Source organism: Fragaria vesca, linkage group LG2, assembly GCF_000184155.1.
Source record: "Fragaria vesca subsp. vesca linkage group LG2, FraVesHawaii_1.0, whole genome shotgun sequence".
NCBI lineage: Eukaryota > Viridiplantae > Streptophyta > Magnoliopsida > Rosales > Rosaceae > Fragaria > Fragaria vesca.
Genome location: NC_020492.1, coordinates 20,477,596 through 20,494,443, shown reverse-complemented (window position 1 = coordinate 20,494,443; position 16,848 = coordinate 20,477,596). Strand labels below are relative to the sequence as shown.

General features: G+C 40.3%; 2 protein-coding genes across 2 annotated transcripts; both read left to right on the top strand.

The window, feature by feature from the left end:
• Positions 1–6,923: 6,923 nt before the first annotated feature.
• On the top strand, positions 6,924–8,447 carry LOC101307091 (putative GATA transcription factor 22-like). Its single transcript, XM_004292744.1, has 3 exons — positions 6,924–7,166; positions 7,375–7,824; positions 8,058–8,447. The coding sequence occupies exons 1-3, from the start codon at positions 6,924–6,926 to the stop codon at positions 8,445–8,447; spliced, it is 1,083 nt and encodes a 360-aa protein (XP_004292792.1).
• Positions 8,448–10,001: 1,554 nt separating this feature from the next.
• LOC101308733 (glycine dehydrogenase [decarboxylating], mitochondrial-like) lies at positions 10,002–15,554 on the top strand. Its single transcript, XM_004290991.1, has 15 exons — positions 10,002–11,507; positions 11,690–11,935; positions 12,037–12,114; positions 12,205–12,305; positions 12,385–12,580; positions 12,705–12,830; positions 12,982–13,167; positions 13,252–13,365; positions 13,593–13,745; positions 13,939–14,127; positions 14,270–14,347; positions 14,431–14,556; positions 14,638–14,736; positions 14,870–14,987; positions 15,123–15,554. Exons 1-15 carry the CDS (start codon positions 10,260–10,262, stop codon positions 15,209–15,211), a joined length of 3,147 nt encoding a protein of 1,048 aa, XP_004291039.1. The 5' UTR covers positions 10,002–10,259; the 3' UTR covers positions 15,212–15,554.
• Positions 15,555–16,848: the final 1,294 nt, after the last annotated feature.

Genomic DNA, 16,848 nt, shown 5'->3' with positions numbered 1-16,848 from the left:
TCTCTCTCTCTCTCTCTCTCTCTCTCTCTCACTTTCTCAGAGTCAGAGCTACATGGAAGGAAGCTCAAACAATTCCGCCGGAGTATCTGATCACTGGCGAAACGTCCCGGAACTATTTGGACTTCATGCCGGACGATATGGACGAGCTCATTCCGGAGATTCCTATAGGAGAAGAGCGCGTGGAGAAGTTCATGCAGGAGCTCTACAAGGTGATGACGGCGCCGGCCGGGAGTGACACTTCAGTCGAACATCCGTCGTGGACGGCGGCGGGATATGCTGCAACGGGGTGGGGGAATGAGAGCTGCGGGGCGGCGGTGTCGGACTCGGCTTCGTCGGTGATGGCGGGGGTGGAGTACGCCGGGAAATTGGTGGCGGCGGCTCCGGGGAGCGGGGGACGGTGCGGTTGTCAATGCGGGAGTAATGGGGGGTTGGTGGTGGTTACTGCTGGGAGCGGGGAGGGAGGAGAGATCAACGGCTGCGGAGAGTGTGGGGCCGGGGAGGATCGGAAAGTGAACGGTGAGGATGAGGAGGAGTGGTTTGAGAGGGTGATGAGCTGGGGCCCAGCGGATCTTGTACCTGGTGTCTGGAATGATGTGCACTGTGGTGGGTCTTCTTAGGAAGACTTGGCAGTAGCAGAGTGTTTAGATCTGTTGTAGTAGGGTCCATCGAATAGGACCATGGTGTCCGTACAGATGTCGATAGCTTAAGTCCTAAAGAGGTGGCTAATTATAATCGCGAAGCTAAAAATGTGATTAGTGTTTCTAATTTGGTATTATTAGTTCTTAATCATTGTGTTCGTGAATGATGTTGGAATGGATTAGACGCATGTTTAACCTTTTAATTTCTTGTACCTTTTCTCTTTTCTCTCGTTCTAGTTTTGGTATCATCCTCGATGTTAACCCCCAAGCTTTATGCCTTGGTTTAGTTGGTTATTCAACACCAACACCATGTTCTATGCATGATCGTGGGTTTTTGCATGCTTGAACATAAAATGATTGGATTTATCCTATGAATGTGGGAATGCAAAAGTCTTGACATGAGTAGGTACATTGGTAATTTGAGTTATTGGATAAAAAAACATGAGTTAGATCATCTCGATTTATCGGTAGAAACTCTTTGACACTGTTTAAAAGGCGTTAGGCGGGCGGTGACCCTTAACTTAGCGCTTGAACAGCCTAGGCGGGGACTAAACGATTTACTTTTTTCACATTTAATTAATATATATATAATATTTAAAATTAATGGAATGGATAAATAAATAAAAATTGGTACGACCTTTCTCCAAAAGTGAGCATCCGGACCTGTAAATTTACAAGCGTATGATTTCTAATTCAAAGCACCCTTAACTCTTGAATGCTCATCATAATCACCACACAACAACTTCAAAATAGCATATTTCAAATGTTCAAATTGATCGAATAATTTAAATTGAAGTTGAGTACAAGTAGAATAGGGAAGTAGATTCATACCAGATTACCAGAATCAAAAAGTGTTCGTCTCCAACCGCCAACAGATTAAACAACTATTCACTTATTCATCAAAGTGAGAATTGGTTCGGCGACACAAGGTAACAAACCAACAAATTCATACAGATTACCAACAAGGCAACAACACAATAGTCAATACTGAGAAGTGAGAACATAATAAGGCAACAACACAGCTATTCACTTATTCATTGAAGGACTGAAAGAGAGGTTTGAAGAAATACCTCCCAAGAATCAATAGATGACGCCAAGAGCGGCGAGGTCGATGGTGAGTTGAGTGCGGTGACGTCGAAAGCGAGCTGAGAACGGCGAGATGCTGAGATTGGCAAAGGCGGGACAACGAGGTCGCTGAGTTTAGGAGATGCAAAACGGCGAGGTCGCATAGTTTGGACTTTTTTTTTTGGTCGAAATAGTTTGGACTTTGGAAGAGATGGATTTGGGATTTAGGTTAAGTAGTTTGACGCGTTTTGGTTTTTTTATTGGGTATTTTTTTTTAACGAGCCTGGTTCGCTTAGTCCTTGGCTGCCTCGGATGCGCCTTCTCCGCCTAGGCACCGCATAGGCGGTCCCTGGGCAGCTGGCCGCCTTCCTTGGACGACTTGGGGAAAATCCGGATGGCTTAACTCCCCTACAGCCTGGGCGGGGCAAGGCGACGCCTTTTAGAATCCTGATCACGTGTATATAAGAGCAATCCGAGATATGCACATTTTTCCAGACATAGTAAGCCTACCACAACAACATTTTTATCACATTCATCTTGATTTTCAAGAGTTAATTTACGAGCCAAAACTTACCATTGCTAATCAAGTTTTAAAAAGGATTATCATCAAGAATAGCAAATTAGATAAATATATCGATCATCTTTCACTTGCCTATCTCGATGCATGTACACAATCTAGAATATGTCTAATAAAATAAACATGTATCACTAGTCTAGACGGTGGGCAAGTAAAAGATGCTCGAAAAATTTGCTTTCCAGTTTCCATAGCCACCTGGTTTAGCTAAAAAACATAACACCGACCACGGTAGGTGTCCCTTAACCCGAAAGTGTTTAAATTAGTCGGTCGAGCGGGCCACTTATATTATTATACATACTGAAAGCCCACTAGATTATTAAGACCAAACTTGCTAAAAATTAACGTGGCGTGCAGCAGAAACCTAACCTTTGCTTCTGTCAAGTAATACAGATGAAGAAAATGGTGGCCCGAGTTGTTCAAGATCGAGAGCCTTCTTCAATTCATGTTCATAGTAAGAACAAATGCATCTGCTTCCTCTGTACTCTCTAGTACAGGTACTTAATTTAGCTAGCTTTGACCCACTGTGCAAATTATCATCCACCAAATCTCTGGTGCCAATTTAAAGTTGTAAGATTTGGCCAGTAGAAGCAGGTCATAAATTCCAAGATATATAGCTAGCCTGGTTCTAGCTGGTTCTGGTTCTGGTTGTACCATAATCAAAAATCTTTACTGATCGAGTTACTGTTGGGTTTGTTTGGCTTCTGGGGTTTGAGTCTTTGAGAATCCTTTCCATATACGTGTAAATATTTACTGTTCTTTATGATCTGCATATCAGTTTTTCCAGGTAAAAGTAAATAACAAAACAGATCGAAGAAGCATTATATATGTGTTCCTTTATTGATCACTGTTCATTTATTCTGGAAAAGGACTGAACAGGGATCAACCTCAACTAAATGAAGCTAGCTGGTGGGTGAGCCTGTGAAGCAAGTTTTCAAGAAGTAGAAAGAACCAGTACAACTGTACAAGAGTGCAGAAGCTACTTCTGTGTACAAAATTTACAACCTCCTTCTCGATTCTGCGCATTGTTTTGTTGTGATCATTTGAGAGACTTGGTCCACTCTACTGTATCGATCTGTGGTCGTTCTCCTTTGGTTTTAGGACCATCCATCTTCATTGCTTTCAGATTTTAGGGTATTACTTGCTTGGGACTTAGACTTGGGATCCTGAAATAAGAAATATTTGTCTTCGGGTTTGGGACAAAGGTGGTGGTCGCTATCCATTTGCCATGTTTGCACCTCAAGCTATAAAAGAAGACACTGCCATCCAGTACTGGCCTACTCTGGCTTCCTTTTTATATCCATGGCTGGTCCTGGTAATGGTTCCACAGATGATAGATATCCCTTGATTCCCTTCTCAATGTTCTTGTTTGGTCACTTGGTGTTGATGTGATACTTATGGGTTTGGGCTTTGCAAGTTTGCATCAAATCAAATTTGATCTGGAAGCCCAAATAAAGAGAGGACTGTGTGTTGCATTGTTTCATAGAACAGCAAGACCATAATCAATCACCAGTTCACCAGTCTAGTGACAGTAGTCTGGTTCGAGCAGGCTTGACACGACGCAAGTATGAATGAAGAGAATGCTAGTTACCGTACCTTCTTCTTACATCTCTCATTATAAAGTTTCAACCTTTCTCTCTCATCAATGATCTATTAACCTTTTTGATTCTTCTGTACATACCACAGTCGGAAATTAACTAGGGTTATAAAAGAAAGGTGCAAGAAGATATGAAGAAATATTGGGAAAAGTTAGCATGAAAAAAGTATTGAATTTGAATTATTCTATTTTAATGTTTATGTTGGGGAGGAACACTAAAATAAAGAGATAGCAAAGTAGATCGAAATCAGTGACCATATTCGGGGGTCTCGGAAAACTAATTTGCTTGGATTTCTTCCTGTTTGTAGAGCAATGGGGATCAACCTGCTCGTCCCGAATTTGACATCCTTGATTCTCAAGTCGATGAATATCACCGTTGGGTATTAGACGTGGAACAAATCTTCATTGGCAAGGACTACACCACAACAATATTCCCTTGATAATGAAGGTTTGTTCCTTGCTAATAAAGGTTTGCCAAAGAAGGTTTGTTCCCCGTCTGATATGCAACGTTGATATTCCTTGTCTTGGGAATCGAGGACGTCGAATTTGGGGCAAGCCGGTTGATCTCACATCGCTCTACATTCAAGAGATAGACTTGCCAGGATAGAAAAAATATGATAGGGGATTTAATATATGTGGAGGTGCTATCAGCTCAAGAACGTATGTGTTGATAACGTGTTGAAAGAGGAATACTAAAATACAGAGATATCAAAGTAGAATGGAGAACTATGTATTATTCATTGATAGAAGTCTTTTATATAGAGGATTACAGAGTACCTTTTAGGTATGTAGAAGAAAACATAATCTATTCTATCTTGTAAACATATTACTACATGGAAACAGAATCTCTATTCATATTAGCTCGCATTAGACCAAGACACATATAGAGTCAGTTATGGGAATACGTTTCTCTGGGGTAACAATATTCTAGCTTATTGTTATTTTCTGTTAATTGGTGGTGCTTAGATGACTACTGATCACTCAGCTTAAGCCCCACAGTGAGGACATGCACCAAGGACAGGAGTGTGTCATATGTAGCTCAAATTGATCGATCCGATCCCCCGATTGGAAAACCAAATTACAGATCTTGATAATTACATATTGTAGGGCGCGGAATAATCTTGCATTCTTGCATGCATATTTTGTTTTATGAGATTGATTTATATGTAACATGCACCTCTTACTCTCTAGCATCTAAGCCCTATATAATCCAATCGACTTCATACATTATTGGTGGATCGATTGCACAGTGGATCATACGTATCCCTGCTTCTGATCTCAGAAATTCACAATAAATCAGAAAATATGTTTATTTATCTGGTCATGAGCTGAAGCTGGGTAGCTAGGGAGCCACGTTTTGAGCATGTATGATTTTTCTTTCAAGTTGTGCCAAACCAATCAAAGAACATGGAAGTTTCTGTTATTATACATTGATTGATGATCACTTGTTGTTGATTAGGTATCTTATGGTTCAGGAACTCTTCCATCTTGAATCTTACTGATATAGATGTGTGATTGACTGATTGGGATCGATATGCCGAAAATATAACGTACAGACTAGTTTTATTTTTCGGTCTGAGTTTCTCTAGGTTTATTCCTCAGGACGTGGCTCATGCGATCAAGATCTTCAACAATGAAAAAATCTTGTGAGCTATATAGATATATATCAGCTGAAGCTAGCCCTAAACATACCAAATTTGGCTTCATGTATGTATGCAATATTGACGCGTTTTCGATCACTTCTGGAAGTTCAGATTGAGTAATCGATCAATTCTTGCTAGCTTGATCATGTGATGAACTTATCGATCAGTACATCAGTATGAATATTGTGCATACAGCAAGATTATATACAAGTCTCCTCAATCCTCATAGTTACTAAACAGATCAGCAAGACAGATTAATTGACGTACAGAACATAGATGAACATGGACTTTCGGAAACAAACAGTACGTACTGGTTAAATAGCTCAACTGCAAATTAGTTTCATCTTCGTAAATCTGAAGTTACGGGTACTGAGGTTAAATGAAAACCTGCAGGGTCGACCTGGCCGGTGTGAGAGATAAGTGAATTCTGAAGCAAGCTTGGTCGTCCAACGTACTGATCGATGGAGGTAGCTAAGGTTGACCGTTGATGGAAGATCGGAGGTGTGGGGCTGGTCGGCTGGAGGACTAGGAGGTTGGCACTGTCGCTGAGCCTGTACAACCATTATGTCGTTTTGGCAATACATGCACGTAAGGCCTAACTGGAGATAGACGTATATGTTCTATCTATAGGTCTGCGATCCAATTCCGTTATCTATCATCAATGATCTATTCATATCTGTATCGATCTGCACCGTTTCTATATCTTATCTCTCATTTGTTTATTTCCAAACCGATCCTTGCATATTTCTTTCTCTCTAGCAAGGGGCCGGGGTTGAAATATATAATACATGAGATAATTCTTTCATTACCGTGTGTGTAAAAATTAATCTTGTATACTTCATGTATATACTGTGTGTCTCGTATGTACTTGAAGTAAGTTTCAATTTATATCAATGTGAAACTTATTATGAAGTAGGGGTGAAATCGATCAATTTGATAGCTAGCAGAAAGAATTAATAGAGTTTCGTCTCATTATGTGTCCTAATGGGGTCAAGTAGTGAGTAGTAGCATTCTACACCTCCTTTGAACTTGTCATTTTGTATGCAACTGGTCAGGCCTGGGGTGTTGTCTGGGTGACATGAACTAGCTAGTCACGAGTATGCCTTGCAGGCTCCCCCTCTGTCTCTGTCTCTGTCTCTCTCTCTCTCTCTCTCTCTCTCTCTCTCTCTCTCTCTCTCTCTCTCTCTCTCTCTCTCTCTCTCTCTCTCTCTCTCTCTCTCTCTCTTGATCCACCTTGCCCGTTCTTGAACGATCTCTCTGCTTTTGTATAAAGACTAGCTATAAGATTTTCTGAGAAACCTGTCATCCCTTTTTGATCAGCTGCATACCTTTCTCTGATCCAGATCAAACAGATCAAGTCTCTACATACCTGGAAAAACACCCAGATACACGCAGATACCTCCATCATGAGGAGTACTCCAGCATATCCGAACCCACCATCCTTTCCCTTCTCCCTTGAAAATTTTATAGCAGATCAAGAAGCAGCACATGATCAACCCCTAAAACTCTTCTTCTCATCATCAGTACCAAATGGCCGTGCTTCTTGTTCTCTCGCATTTCCAGCTTTCTTTGACTCCCTCAGTGATCAGTCGGGGATCTCTAGTACGAGTATTACTGGTGGAGATCAAGCCCTAGTATATGATCAAAGGGTAAGGACGTGCATATATATAACAGTAAAGTAGCATAAAATATATTTATTGCGTGGATCGTGGTTTAAGTTTAATCTCTGTGTTGTACGTTGCTCTTTTAACTGCTTATTTCTCAGCTGATTAATTTGTTGGATTTCTATTCGAATAGCTATGTCCATAACTTGATGCTTTTAGTAACGCGTATCTGATTTGTTTATTTTCTAATTAGGCAAATAAGAGCATATGGCAAGGTGAAACTAGTTATGATCCATTAGTATGCTCATCATCTTCTTTAGTTCAACCCGTGTCCGATGATAGCAACGAGGAGTACCAGAAGTTGTCTGTGTGCACTGATCAAATAACTGAAACTAATGAAGACCCTGAGAGTAACAATAATAGGCCAGTAAAGTGGACACCCTCGACGATGAAGTTGATGCAAAAGATGACCAATCAACCGGATCAAGTACCTGAAAACATTCCCCTTACATTTAAGTTCCAAACTGCTGGTCGTGATGATCAGCATCGTGAAACTAATACTGGCCAAACCAGCAGCAGCAGCAGCTTAACTATTACCAATAAGAGGAGTAGTAGTAACAGTGGTGTGTCGGCTGCTAGGGTTTGTTCGGATTGCAGCACCAACACAACCCCGCTTTGGCGGAGTGGTCCTCGAGGTCCCAAGGTTAACTTACTTTCTTTCTCTTCTAACAACTTTGTGAATTGTGAACGAATGTGCGCTTGCATAGTTGCATACATACATATGCATATATATACTGTACGTATGTTATACACGTACGTACATTATACAATCCATATCCATGCATGTAAGACAGGCATTAAGGAGTGATCGAGAGGACACATACTTATGCTATTTGTGGCCACATATATGAAACTAATCCTTGGTCTTCGGTGCAGTCACTATGCAATGCGTGTGGAATTCGACAAAGAAAAGCGAGAAGATCCATGGCTGAAGCTGGATTGGGATGTGGCACCACCAGCACGGCTACTACTATTACAGCTGCTATCACGGCCAAACCATCATCAATTAGTAAGGGTAAGGAGAAAATATCACCACAAAACCACAATGTCAGAGTGAGTTGCAAGAACAAAAGAAAACTCATCATGACCAACGAAGGTACTAGTACTGCAGCACCTAGCAAATATTACAAGAGAAAAGATAAACAGCTCTGTAACTTCAAGCAGGTAGCTGCTTTTCCACCATCGGCACTATTTCCTCTAGATGTTGAAGAAGCTGCAATCCTGCTAATGGACCTATCTTCTGGCCTATGTATGAACCACTCTTGAATCTTGATCAAGTTCGAGTACTTCCTTTATTATTTCCCTGATCGATCTTTTAGCAAGGTTAATTTAGCTAGCTAGCTTCAAACCAGTCTAGTTAGAGAGAGAGATTTTTGGAAACATGTATTTTGAATTTATTTTTGTGTTGCAGAAACTGTATCAGTAATTTGCTTATGCTAAATTTACAGATTTTGAAAAATATCAATTCTCTGGTTGGAAAGTCCTTGTCATACAATTTGTAAAGTGGGCTAGCAGAAGAAGAAACTGATCAACAAGCCCGTGAATATGAATGAGGGTATGCTCGATAGAGTTATGAACTATGAACCCTCATGGCACATAGGACACTTTGAGAGTGACCTTCTGGGATTTGGAAGGAGATTATTTCCCTTTAATCTGAGCCGACGTTAAGTAAAATTAAGCATGTGATGCTTAAGCATCTTTGGTACATACATTTCATCGAAAAAGATTCTTGGTACATACATGTAACTTTCAGGTTTAATTGATAGATATTTGTTTGATCATAAATATAGGTGAGAAAAACGATTGTTGCTTAAATTGTAATAAAAAAAAAAACGAGTAAGTGAACATTACATCGTTAAAGATGAGGAAGTGAACAACCATAGACCAAAACCTTGGCCAGATCGAATCCTTCTTCAATTATGTACTTATGAAGTGGAAAACTATTTATGTCCTATAGTGAGGCTAGAGCATTTCTTAAATTTTAACTTAACGTCACTTAAGGAGTTTTGTGACAACAAGAAAAAAGATAAATAGAGTGCTCTTCTTTGATCGATGCACTAACAAAAAGGAGCAAATCTCATAAAATAAAGATATATATACGAGACTAATTTTATTTATTTATTTATTATTTAGTATAGATATACCTAAATTTCCTCTAATTTACTGTAGAATCAAATTAAAGATTTTGTCACCCCCCTTTTTTCTCTCAAAGAGTATTGCCTTTCCATTATGGATTCCCACTCACCAAGTCACCTAGTCTTCCTTGATTGGTGCCCCAAAAACTGTGGTCAAATCACCAACCATTGATTCTACTTGATCATAGAGTTACTCCTAGTCAAAGCCCAGAAACAACCTCAGCCTGACAAACATCAGTTGCTGAGTCACACCCATATCTTTATGTCAGCCACAGGACATCTCATCTCTCAAGGATGATCCCTCCCACTCCTTCCCAAAATTACCACACAACAACCACCCTGCTCTACCAGATTCACATATGGAACCCAAATCAATCACTACCCTAATTTCCAAATGTGATATAGAATTATAGATCTCACTGTGCGAGTTCTAAAATATAAACCCTTACATGGAGATAAGCAGATTGTGATAGAGAATCTGCCACCAAATTAAGGAGAAGATTCTCATTACTTCTCCAAATCAGAACCAGATATATTCAAGCCCCTCATTTTTTCCCTCCTCGAATGAAATTTCTGAAACCATTCAGATCCACTGAAACTCAATCCCATTTGCTTCCATACATTCATGATTCATGAACACTGAAAAACTTGTAAAACCCAACAAAAAAAACCTGTCTTTTTCTCTCTAGGTGACCAGAGATACCCACCACCCACCACCAGATCTTGAATTTTATACAGTCATATATTTATATATAGACAAAACCCCAGTTGGGTTAGTGTGTGCTATCACAAACCCACCACCCAACTAGCTCGCTCGCTCCAATGGAATAGCAGCCCACCTTTGGTTATAAAGAACACTTCTTTGAGTTCTCCACATTCACCAACCCCCTCTCTGTTTTCCAAAACAGAGTCGGTCGTGTTCTTCTTCATCTTAACTATTCCAATGGAGCGTGCTCGGCGATTGGCCAACCGGGCTTTCGTGAAGCGCTTGGTTTCCGAAGCCAAGCAGTTTCGCCAGAATGAGACCTCCTCTGCTCTGCTCGGCTCTTCCTCCCCTGTTATGTTCACACCTTCAAGGTACGTTTCTTCATTGTCCTCATTCATCCGCACAAATCCCAGATCAGATTCATTGCTAGGTAGCAAAGCCGGCATTGCCGGGTCACAACAGACCCGGTCCATTGCCGTTGAGGCCTTGAAGAGCAGTGACACCTTCGCTCGCCGACATAACTCTGCCACCCCAGAAGAGCAGACCAAAATGGCTGGGCTTTGTGGCTTCGACAGCCTCGATTCTCTTATCGACGCCACCGTGCCGAAATCGATTCGTCTTGAATCGATGAAGTTCTCTAAGTTCGATGAGGGGCTGACAGAGAGCCAAATGCTTGAGCACATGAAAGTTCTGGCGTCTAAGAACAAGTTGTTTAAGTCTTATATTGGGATGGGGTACTATAACACTTATGTTCCACCTGTAATTTTGAGGAACATAATGGAGAATCCGGCTTGGTATACACAGTACACTCCTTACCAGGCTGAGATTGCTCAGGGGAGGCTTGAGTCTTTGCTCAATTTCCAGACCTTGATCACTGACCTTACTGGTCTTCCTATGTCGAATGCTTCATTACTTGATGAGGGCACTGCTGCTGCTGAGGCAATGGCGATGTGTAACAATATTCAAAAGGGGAAGAAGAAGACTTTTGTTATTGCTAACAATTGTCACCCCCAGACTATTGATATTTGCAAGACTAGAGCTGATGGTTTCGATCTTAAGGTGGTGACTGCGGATCTTAAGGACATTGATTACAAGAGTGGTGATGTTTGTGGTGTGCTTGTTCAGTATCCGGGGACTGAGGGTGAGGTGTTGGACTATGGGGAGTTTATTAAGAATGCTCATGCTAATGGGGTGAAGGTTGTGATGGCGTCTGATCTGTTGGCATTGACACTTTTGAAGCCGCCGGGTGAGTTGGGGGCGGATATTGTGGTGGGTTCCGCACAGAGGTTTGGTGTGCCGATGGGGTATGGAGGTCCTCATGCAGCATTCCTGGCCACATCTCAGGAGTACAAGAGGATGATGCCTGGAAGAATTATTGGTGTAAGTGTTGATTCTTCGGGGAAGCCTGCACTGCGTATGGCCATGCAGACAAGGGAGCAACATATCAGAAGGGACAAGGCTACCAGCAACATTTGCACTGCTCAGGTACAATACTACTTGGCTTGAACTTGTTTTATGATCTTTATTAGTGCCGGGTTGATTTAAGTTTACAGTTAGCTTATAGTATTCTTAGCATGATTTTTGTGTTATAAGTCGTCAGCTCACTATTGTTGTTGGCAGCAGTTTAGCATATTTGATTTAAATTGGTGATTTTGTTTATTCTATAGGCGTTACTTGCAAACATGGCTGCTATGTATGCTGTGTATCATGGACCTGAAGGCCTTAAAACCATTTCCCAAAGGGTACATGGTCTTGCTGGGGCCTTTGCAGTTGGACTAAAGAAACTTGGGACAGTGGAAGTTCAGAGCCTTCCCTTCTTTGACACTGTCAAGGTAACGGTTGGTGATGCACATGCAATTGCTGACGCTGCAGTCAAGAATGGAATTAACTTGAGAGTACTGGACTCAAAAACTGTAAGTTCATTTCTATTTATGCATCACATATTTTGCTAAGAGGTCTCCAGGGTTTAATGCTCTACTGGATGAGATTGCTGAAATACTTGACTACCTTTCAGATCACTGTTTCGTTTGATGAAACAACTACCTTGGAGGATGTTGATCAACTTTTCAAAGTTTTTGCTTTGGGCAAGCCTGTGAGTACTTTCAGACTTTTATAGGCAGAAGGTCTTTGCAATGGTTATAAACTGAATCCATTGAAGTAATAACTTTCTTTGTACTGTCAGGTCTCTTTTACTGCCGCATCTCTTGCACCAGAAGTTCAGACCGCTATCCCTTCTGGACTAGCAAGGGAGACCTCATATCTTACTCACCCAATCTTCAACTCGTATGTCCCTTAGCAGCTATCTGAATTCCCAGAATCTACTATTAATAAACTCCCCTGATTTTTAATTGCCCTCTATTAGGTATCATACTGAGCATGAGTTGCTGCGATACATTCACAAGCTGCAGTCGAAGGATCTTTCTTTATGCCACAGTATGATTCCATTGGGATCCTGTACAATGAAATTGAATGCAACAACTGAAATGATGCCAGTTACATGGCCTAGTTTCTCAGACCTTCATCCTTTTGCCCCCACAGAACAAGCTGAGGGTTATCAGGTATTTATGAATATTTAATTGCTATTAAATTCAACAATGTTGCAACTATTTATATTCTGTAAGTTCTTTTTCCTTCATCCTAATAAATTATTGATATTTTGTCTTGTCCAATAATAAAACACAGGAAATGTTCACAAATTTGGGTGATCTATTGTGTACCATCACTGGGTTTGACTCTTTCTCGTTGCAACCTAATGCTGGAGCTTCTGGAGAGTATGCTGGACTGATGGTTATTCGTGCCTATCATTTTGTACGGGCACACTGAGCCTTCATATTTCCCTCTTTCTAATATATATCAGAAGCGTGTGGTGTCAAGCGAAATAAGCAATTTAACTTTGGTCCTTTGAGGCTATGACCTACATTTTATTCTCCTAACTAAGCATTCACTAATACCACTGTAGGCAAGAGGGGATCACCACCGCAATGTGTGTATTATACCTGTTTCTGCACACGGTACAAATCCTGCTAGTGCTGCCATGTGTGGAATGAAAATTGTCACTATCGGAACTGATGCTAAGGGTAACATCAACATTGCTGAGCTGAAGAAGGCTGCTGAAGCAAACAAGGACAACCTATCAGCTCTTATGGTAAGCATCCTATTCTGGAAGAGGTTTATTAGGATAGGGAAATTATGTACGTCAACAGCCATTTGACCATACTTCAAATTCCAGGTGACATATCCTTCAACTCATGGAGTGTATGAAGAAGGTATTGATGAGATCTGTAAGATAATTCATGACAATGGAGGTCAAGTATACATGGATGGAGCTAACATGAATGCACAGGTCTGTATGTCATCTATTTCTCTGTAAAGGTTATGTTATGGTTGATTTTAGTCTGCTAACTGAAAATCATCTGGTGTTAGATTTAAGTTGTATGGTTGGACTAGACCTTGCAGAATTAGACTAAATTTAGCTAGTCACATACAAGAACTAACTTCTAGCAACAAATGTTTTATTGGACTAAATTTTTTTCATTATGGTTAATCTAACAAAGTTATTGGTTATTACAGGTGGGTCTGACAAGCCCGGGTTGGATTGGAGCTGATGTCTGCCATCTCAACCTCCATAAGACATTTTGCATTCCACACGGAGGCGGTGGTCCTGGCATGGGTCCTATTGGTGTGAAGGCTCACTTGGCACCATACTTGCCCTCCCATCCTGTGGTATAATTCTCTTTACATTTTGAATATTTCATGTAATTCTTCCCTAGTAATGTGAATCTTAGCAAATACAAGATTCATGAATTCTGGAGCATATTTTACCTGAATGCATTTCACAATTTCATGATGATTATCATTGGCTGTGTAGTTTCATCAGTGAATAATTAAGTTTCCAACTTCTCTGCAAAAATTGAAGGTACCTACCGGTGGAATTCCTGCACCTGAAAAGTCTCAGCCACTTGGTACCATCTCCGCAGCACCTTGGGGATCTGCACTTATTTTGCCAATCTCGTATACTTATATCGCTATGATGGGTTCCAAGGGACTCACTGACGCATCAAAGATAGCAATTCTGAATGCAAACTACATGGCAAAGCGCTTGGAGGTACATGCTTGTTGTGCCTTCAATTTATTTCTAAGTTTTTGAAGCCTAAAAAGAGGATCAGCATAGAAATATTAGTTATCTGGGTATCTTCTAGGTTAGATCTGCTCTGTTTTCTCATCTTGTGCTGTTACTTTTTTAACAGAACTATTACCCCATTCTTTTCCGTGGTGTCAATGGAACCGTTGCCCATGAGTTCATTGTTGACTTGAGAGGCTTTAAGGTACATATATTTTTAATCTGTTCTTCAATTTGCTCATGAAGTTCACCTTTCATCTAACTGAACTCTACCTTTTTCATTTGCAGAATACTGCTGGAATAGAGGCAGAAGATATTGCCAAGCGTCTGATGGACTACGGATTCCACGGACCAACAATGTCATGGCCAGTTCCTGGCACTCTCATGATTGAACCAACAGAAAGTGAAAGCAAGGTACACCCCAGATAAATGAACTTTTTGTCTGCTGTTTCCTAATGGTTTATAACTTCATAATAACTCGAACGGTATATGCAGGCTGAGTTGGACAGGTTTTGTGATGCTCTTATCTCCATCAGAGAAGAGATTGGCCAGATCGAGAAAGGAAAAGCTGATATTCACAACAACGTCCTGAAGGTGAGAAAACACTCATTTCTTCTACAAGGCTATCAACAGAATAGCATTGGCAACTACATTTTTACTAGGGCTAAACTAGTAGCACATTGGTACTTCAAATATAAAGCAAAAACACTAAAACGTGTGAATGCAGGGAGCTCCTCATCCACCATCGCTGCTCATGGGAGACACATGGTCAAAGCCATATTCCCGGGAATATGCAGCCTTCCCAGCTTCATGGCTTCGTTCTTCGAAGTTCTGGCCTACCACAGGTATGCAATTTACACAGAAAGAACTTCTATGTTAGCATAGGAACTAGCACTGCAAAGTGTTTGTTCTGCATTCACTTTTTTGTTGCCTTGATCCACAATCCGATTGATGTCGAATCTTGTTGACTATTATATCAGGACGTGTTGACAATGTGTATGGTGACCGCAATCTCATCTGCACTCTTCAACCAGAGCCAGTGGAGGAAGCAGCAGCAGCCACTGCTTAGTCTTCAGCTCGATCCAATCCTGGTCGTCGCCGCTAAAGTCTGATCACGGATAGCCCAACTGAATGTCACATCTTCCCTTCCCTTCACAAAGAAAAGAAATCATCATCTCCTTCCACATTCCCACGTTGTATATAATTTTCTCCATATCTAAATACACGTACAGCTCGCCATAGCTGGTGACATTCATTTCCCTATTATGATGATGACGATTAGCTTTTCTAATAACAGCTGCTGTTGCTATTTGCAACTCAGATGTTGTAATTATAATTTTCGCTTCTTTTCATTCATAATAAAAAGAAAAAGAAAAAAGGGAGACAGATTCATATCATGTCTATGGTTTTCATGACTTTGGAATAGTCTCCAAGCCTTTGTTTTTGATCATCACGTCGGTCTTTTATCCAACCAAATAAGAGACAGAATAGTCCCACCTGCACCATTAGCATTAATTAAAGATTATTTAGCTACAATACAATACTATTACCAGTTAGCTCAGCTTGCGTGTGAAAGATTTAAAAAACACAATGAGGAATTTAAACGGTGGTAGTCAATTTCAGAACTCTGTTTTTTAGATTTTATTTCAACGGATAAACAACTTGTATCCTGTAATAGGTCGATCGTGAGTTCAATTCATAACGTTCTATTTATATAGGAAAAAACTATGCTACTGCACCAAATGATACTTGATTATACTGTTGCGTAGTTTTAAAGAAATCTAATATATTTAGGCAAAAACGATAAAATCTCTAAAATAATACTAGGATTTATGAAACATGGAGCGTATATGAACTTAGATATGGATTCGCTACAATAGGAGTATGTAACTTATGATGCACCCGGCCTCCCCATTCCCCACATTCTGTATGAACTTCGACAGCAAGGTTTGACTTTGGACCATCAATCGTGATCAAGGATCGCATAGCGACGTATTTACGAATATTTGAATACTCATCTGACCTCTTTCTATCCGTCTTACTCTACTAATGGTTATTAACTAGAGATAGAAAATTGATGAACAAGATAAGATGGGTGATTTGGTTTAAAGGAGAGGATAATAGTGTGTATAATGTTTGTGGTGACCAAAAAGTCACCAAGATATGACTCCTATTTTACCTTTTATGAAGCCTAGGTTTAATACCGGTAAACAATATGTATGACACCGAACATTGAATCTTATTATATAAAAGTCGTGTGATTCTCAATTTTATTATGAATCTCATCATATCTGTATTGTTTATATTTTTTGTTTTCTTTATATTTTTACCTAAAGTGATCAAAGACATGTATTATGTATAAGTGTCATCTTTATCAAACAATGAATCAGATTGTGCAAAAGTTGCCTAATTTTCAATTGTATAACATTCTAACCATGTAAACGATCGCTCATCTCATGTGTTTTTATTATAATTTTGGTGAAAACAATCATAAACTGAAATTCAAAACCTCACTGACCACCGACTCGCGCACTTATCCGTTTCGCACCTCAGATTCACAAAAAACGTTAAAAAATTCAGTTACGTGTTTACCACCGCCGAACTCACTTTGCAGTTGTCGATATTTAAAATCTCATTTGTCATCCCATTGTATCTACAAACCATAAATACAACATCATCACAGTTTTTCCGGTCATTATATATCAC

What these genes read in the sequence shown, in the direction of transcription:
- LOC101307091 (XM_004292744.1), top strand. Translation starts at nt 6,924, where the DNA reads ATGAGGAGTACTCCAGCATATCCGAACCCACCATCCTTTCCCTTCTCC. An exon ending in CCCTAGTATATGATCAAAGG is followed by an intron (nt 7,167 to 7,374) that starts GTAAGGACGTGC and finishes TTTTCTAATTAG; the next exon opens with GCAAATAAGAGCATATGGCA. An exon ending in GTGGTCCTCGAGGTCCCAAG is followed by an intron (nt 7,825 to 8,057) that starts GTTAACTTACTT and finishes TCTTCGGTGCAG; the next exon opens with TCACTATGCAATGCGTGTGG.
- LOC101308733 (XM_004290991.1), top strand. Translation starts at nt 10,260, where the DNA reads ATGGAGCGTGCTCGGCGATTGGCCAACCGGGCTTTCGTGAAGCGCTTG. An exon ending in AACAAGCTGAGGGTTATCAG is followed by an intron (nt 12,581 to 12,704) that starts GTATTTATGAAT and finishes AATAAAACACAG; the next exon opens with GAAATGTTCACAAATTTGGG. An exon ending in TTCACAACAACGTCCTGAAG is followed by an intron (nt 14,737 to 14,869) that starts GTGAGAAAACAC and finishes GTGTGAATGCAG; the next exon opens with GGAGCTCCTCATCCACCATC.